Source organism: Cicer arietinum, chromosome 7, assembly GCF_000331145.2.
Source record: "Cicer arietinum cultivar CDC Frontier isolate Library 1 chromosome 7, Cicar.CDCFrontier_v2.0, whole genome shotgun sequence".
Classification (NCBI taxonomy): Eukaryota; Viridiplantae; Streptophyta; class Magnoliopsida; order Fabales; family Fabaceae; genus Cicer; species Cicer arietinum.
Genome location: NC_021166.2, coordinates 58,335,942 through 58,341,827, shown reverse-complemented (window position 1 = coordinate 58,341,827; position 5,886 = coordinate 58,335,942). Strand labels below are relative to the sequence as shown.

Sequence of the window (5,886 nt, the reverse complement as noted above, 5' to 3'; positions counted from 1 at the left end):
TATATATATATATATATATATATATGTAAACGCAACAATTGATAGTGGTAAATTGACGCCATATTCTTCATATGTCAACACAAATTCTATAGTACTTTATACCTCGGCCCTTTTATTTTTATGTGAAAATTTGAAGTTTAAGAGTTAATTAAGGAAATGGAGGAAACACCTAAACTCATCCATGGAACAATTGAGGCTACCATCTTCAATGCCTCACCTTATGCCCCTTTTTTCCCCTTCAATGTAAGCATAATCTCCCACAAACACACACCCAAATGGCACATATGTTTCTATGTGATGTGAACATGTGTATGTATTATGTGTATGTATTATTTTAAGTGCTAGAATTTTATAAGAATAAGTCATTTAAGTGCACTTTGCTTAAATTTTAAAATTATTTTATGGTTTACGATTAAACTCAACCCGCTCATCAGTATTTTGGTTTGATTTGGATATGACAAAAAAATAAAGGATTGTTTACTCAATCAAAATTAAGAATATTTGATTGGTTCAGATAATGAATTTGACCAAACTTAATATGTGTAGCTAGACTTTCAAAGTTTTGTAGCATAATCATAAACTCATATAATCGCATGAATTTATCTTCTTTTTTTGCAGTGCATATGTACAAATGGAAACCCTACTTATGTGACCATCAAGATAGACAACAAGAAGGTTGCAAAAACAAGCAAAGAAAGAAATCGTGTTTGGAACCAAACCTTTCATATTCAATGTGCTCATCCAGCTGATTCACTCATTACCATTACATTAAAAACATCATATTCCAAATTAGGAAAATACCATATCAAGGCCCAACAACTTTTAAAGGAAGAAAATATAATTAATGGATCATTCCCTCTCCTCATGGAAAATGAAAAACCAAACCCAAAACTTAAATTGAAGTTTATATTATGGTTCAAGCATGCAAAATTGGAACAAAGTTTGGCAAATGTACTAAGCAATGAGGAATTTCAAGGGATGAGGGATGCAACATTTCCACTAAGATCCAATTGTCAAGTCAAACTTTATCATGATGCTCATCATTCTCATACTTTCCAGCCTCCCTTTGATCCATGTGGTACTCCCAAAAACCTTTGGGAGGATGTCTATAAAGCCATTGAGGGTGCAAAGTATATAGTTTATATTGCAGCTTGGTCCCTCAATCCTAACATGGTTTTGGTAAGAGTTCATTTGTTATAGATTATAAAAGTGATTTTTGTATTTAATAATTGAGAAATTGTTTTAATAGATTTCTAAAAAAAAGTAGTTGTTATTTGGCTTAGTTTTGGTCCCCTTATTTTAGTTGAATCGCGAAAATAGTCCTTCCATTTTATTTCTCCATAGTTTTGGTCCACCTAACATAATTTTGATCCAAAACTTGATAAAGTTTCATTTTTTGTGTACTTAGTTAAGTCACACTATGCATCAAGATCTCGTGATGCAACAATTATACATGAAATCTATGATCATAAATGGTGCGGTGTGACTTAAAAAAATGACACTTGATCAAATTTTGGACCAAAATTCTGTTTGAGGGGCAAAACTGGAGAGACTACTTTTGTGATTCAACAAAATAGAGGAACCAAAGCTGCAATTAAGTCTTGTTATTTTTTGGTCTATTTATCATAATGAAAATCAATTGAAAATGATTTTTCAAATAAACTACTTAAACAACTTCATTATTGAATCAGTATTTAGATTTTTTTCCCTTCCAATTCTGATGTTGTAAAAAAGTTGAAATAGATTGATTTAAACTTCTAAAAGGATTTTTCTTTAAATTTTTTTTTTTTAAGAAAATACTATAACAAATGGCTCTAAGGACTTGTTTGAATTCATTTATTTAAACTTATTAGCTGACATATGGACCTCTGAGACTATTTGGAGAGCATATGAAAACAACTTATGTCACATTTTTAAGTTGTTTTCAACTTTTTTTATTTTTATTTTTATTTTTATCTTTTTATAAATTCTCTCAGAATAACTTCAAAAAACTACAATTACTTATATAAAAATAATTTAACTTTACTTTATCATTTTTATAAAAATAACTATATATAGATAAGCGTTTATGTTATAAGGAATTAATTAATCTGCTTACGATATGCAATGTCATTTCATATCTTGATTTTACAATTGTCGTACAATTTTTAAAGTCTATGATTATTGACAGGTTAGAGATCCTCATACAGAAATCCAACATGCAAGAGGACTAAATTTAGGTGAGCTATTGAAAAAGAAGGCAAATGAAGGAGTGGTTGTGAGAGTTATGCTTTGGGATGATGAAACAACTTTACCATTGATCAAGAACAAAGGTGCAATGAACACACATGATGAGGATGCTTTTACTTATTTCAACCACACAAAAGTAATATGCAAAAAGTGTCCTAGATTACACCACAAGTTCCCAACAATCTTTGCTCATCATCAAAAGACAATAACAGTGGACACCAAAGTGCCTAAATCTTTTAGTGATAGAGAAATTATGAGCTTTGTTGGTGGTTTTGATTTGTGTGATGGTAGATATGATACAGAACAACATTCATTGTTTCAAACATTAATCAAGGAATCACATTGTTATGATTTTTACCAACCAAACATTGAAGGAGCTAACCTTAACAAAGGAGGACCAAGAGTTCCTTGGCATGATGCTCATGCTTGTGTTATTGGTGAGGCTGCTTGGGATGTTTTAACAAATTTTGAGCAAAGATGGACAAAACAATGTGACCCTTCTCTTTTATTCCCTACTAGTTCCCTAAAAAGTCTCATCCCTAAGACAAGTTCAATTACTTGTATAGCAAGTAATTGGAAAGTTCAAGTATATAGGTCAATTGATTATGTTTCAATTGGTGACTTGTGTGGAAATTTCAATGTTGAAAATAGTGTACATGAAGCTTATGTTGAAGCAATTAGGCATGCTGAGAGGTTTATATACATTGAAAACCAATACTTTATTGGAGGGTGTCAATTGTGGGAGAAAGATAAGAATTGTGGATGCACAAATTTAATTCCTATTGAAATTGCACTTAAGGTGGTAAGTAAGATTAAAGCAAAAGAGAGATTTGGAGTGTATATAGTTATACCAATGTGGCCAGAAGGAGTGCCTGAAAGTGAATATGTTCAAGATATATTGCATTGGACTAGAGAAACTGTGGCTATGATGTATAGGTTGATTGGAGAAGCAATTAAAGATAGTGGTGAAGTAGGACATCCAAGAGATTACTTGAATTTCTTTTGTCTTGCAAATAGGGAGGTTAAGGGAAAAGGGGAGTATCTTCCATTGGATTCTCCTTATCCTGAGACACAATATTGGAATGCACAAAAAAATAGAAGATTCATGGTTTATGTTCATTCCAAGCTCATGATAGGTACTAGTGCTATTATATTATTTGTCAATTATTGTTTTCTTTTCCATTTTTTGTTGTGTTTTCATGCAAGTGTTTTTAATTTTTTGAAGTCATAAACACATTTTTGGTATATCGATATTTCTTGGTAATTGAGGTTAAGAGTAATTTATATATATATATATATATATATATTCATAGTCTTCAGTTTACTTAGACACATTTTAACAAGGATAAATCTATGAGGGTTTACATAAGACCCCTAAGCGGACAATACTTCTAAACAACGATAACAGACTTGATGTCGGAATATTGGCGCGTCGAATATGGAGTCTAAGCCACACACGATGGCTACCATGCCACATAGCCCCTTAGCCTCGAGTGGAGGCTACTATTTCAATACATAAGACTACTATTACATTGCTTGAGAAGGCAAAGAGTACTTTATAAAAACTCACACTCCTGCATTCATCGAGGTGCCTTTTAACAAGGATAAAATCATGAGGGTTTACACAAGACCCAAAACGGACAATACCAAAACAACAATATTGGACTTAAGGCCAGAACCATTTTAAATTACAAAAATGGTCGCAATTACACTCTCAACCCTGATATTATAATGTAGATTAATGCTACAATAATTGCGACTGAGTTGTTGCATAGTCCTCTAAAACTTTCAATTTAAAAATCTATTTCACCATATTCATTCCAAATAATTGTTTGACTAAGTATTGTTTTGTATCATGTATGTATGTCACTAGTGGATGACCTATACATATTAATAGGTTCAGCAAATATGAATCAAAGATCAATGGATGGAAAAAGGGACACTGAGATAGCCATAGGATGCTTCCAATATACTCAAGATGAAGTTGAGAAACAAATGAACATTGGTGATATTCATGCATATAGAATGTCACTATGGTATGAGCACACAAATAGTGTCAATGAATTGTTCCTAGAGCCAGAAAATTTGGAATGTGTGAAGAAGATGTGCTCAATAGGAGATCAAATGTGGGAAATATACAACAATGAAGAAATTATTGACATGGAAGGTGTGCACCTTGTTACTTACCCAATGAGGGTAACACAAGAAGGGTATGTGAAAGACTTGATTAATGTACCTCATTTCCCTGATACAAATTCTCTAGTCAAGGGGAAGAGATCTACATTTTTGCCACCTAACTTTACCACTTAGGATTAAATTTGATATAAAGAAGTATATGCCATCACAAATATTTTCACTAAATGGACCATTAGAATTTAAACAATTGTTATAAAATTCCTTAATATCGAGAAGTAAGTTATTTTAATATAGTCAAATATATTTAATTATGAGATTGATTCTTCTGATGATTATAAATAGGTACACATTTCATTAGCTAGCACATCACGATAAGTTGATCTGTTAGATTTGTTTATGGAACAAGTTGAGGTATAATAGATACTTCACTAAAGAAAAACCAAAGGTGTGCTTGCCATAGCCTGAGTCAATAGCCGTTGCCATGTTGCAATTATCCTCCTCCTATTCTTGAGAATGCTACTAGTAAGTCCTAAAACATTGTAGCTCTTGTATAAAATAATCTAGTTGAGCCACCGAAAATGTCCAATTCGAAAGTAATAATGTGTATTTAATAATTGAATTATAAGATTATATTTGAGAAATTACAATTTTGTTTCATATATTTTTATTTGAAAAATTATTTCCTATTATTGTTTGCATTTTTCGTGCTTTCAATAGAATATTTTTTCTTAATCCTTCGATATTAAGAAAAGGAGTATAATCATTTCTCCTTTGCTGTTATACACAGACTTGCATCTCTCACATTTGTAGTAGTTAAATATTCTTTTTTATTTAGACAGAATAAGTTGTTACATAGAAATTAGCAAGCAGATATTCTTTTTTATTAAGATCTGCTGTAACATGTATTTTTTTTTCTCTTCTTTAATAAGACAACTTGCATGAGATGTTTATTAAATTATTAAATTTTTATAAAAAAATCTTGTCAAAAATAAAAGTCAAATACAATTTTGGTTTATGTATGGACATAGACGTCGATATATCATGATAGTTCTAAAATGTATTTTATTTTTAATAAATTAATAATTATATAAAATTATTTAAAATGATTAATTAGATGTGGTATTTTATTAATTTTTGAGCGATTATAACACAAGTGGTACAATTTAGGGTTTTAAAGTTTATTTTTATAACCAAAGTAATAAAATAATCCTTGAATTTTCGAGGTGCGAGTTGTACAACTGAATAGTCTTAAACTTCATATTTTAAAATAATTATTCAAATTAAATAAACTCATTTTCTTTTGTCAAAATAACTTTTTTAATCAATAATGAAACACACTTTTTTTAAAAATAATCAATTCATATGTATTTCTTATCCAAGAACTATATAGCTTTGATTTCTCGATCGCATCAGAAGATACGCAGAAGCAAAATCGTACTCTTGCCAATATGGGTGAGAATAGGTTAGGCTATGCCAGACTTTGAAATACCTGAGTCTGACATACGATTAACTTTTTAGGCT

General features: G+C 30.6%; 1 protein-coding gene across 2 annotated transcripts; it reads left to right on the top strand.

Annotated features, from left to right (window-relative positions):
* Positions 1-45: 45 nt before the first annotated feature.
* LOC101504555 (phospholipase D alpha 4-like) lies at positions 46-5,012 on the top strand. 2 transcript variants are annotated; one of them, XM_004510308.4, is made up of 4 exons: positions 46-243; positions 619-1,179; positions 2,171-3,365; positions 4,127-5,012. In XM_004510308.4, exons 1-4 carry the CDS (start codon positions 157-159, stop codon positions 4,537-4,539), a joined length of 2,256 nt encoding a protein of 751 aa, XP_004510365.1. In that variant the 5' UTR covers positions 46-156; the 3' UTR covers positions 4,540-5,012. The 2 variants fall into 2 exon arrangements, with proteins under 2 accessions (XP_004510365.1, XP_004510364.1); XM_004510307.4 differs by having other exon boundaries at positions 4,103-5,012.
* The last annotated feature ends 874 nt before the right edge of the window (positions 5,013-5,886 follow it).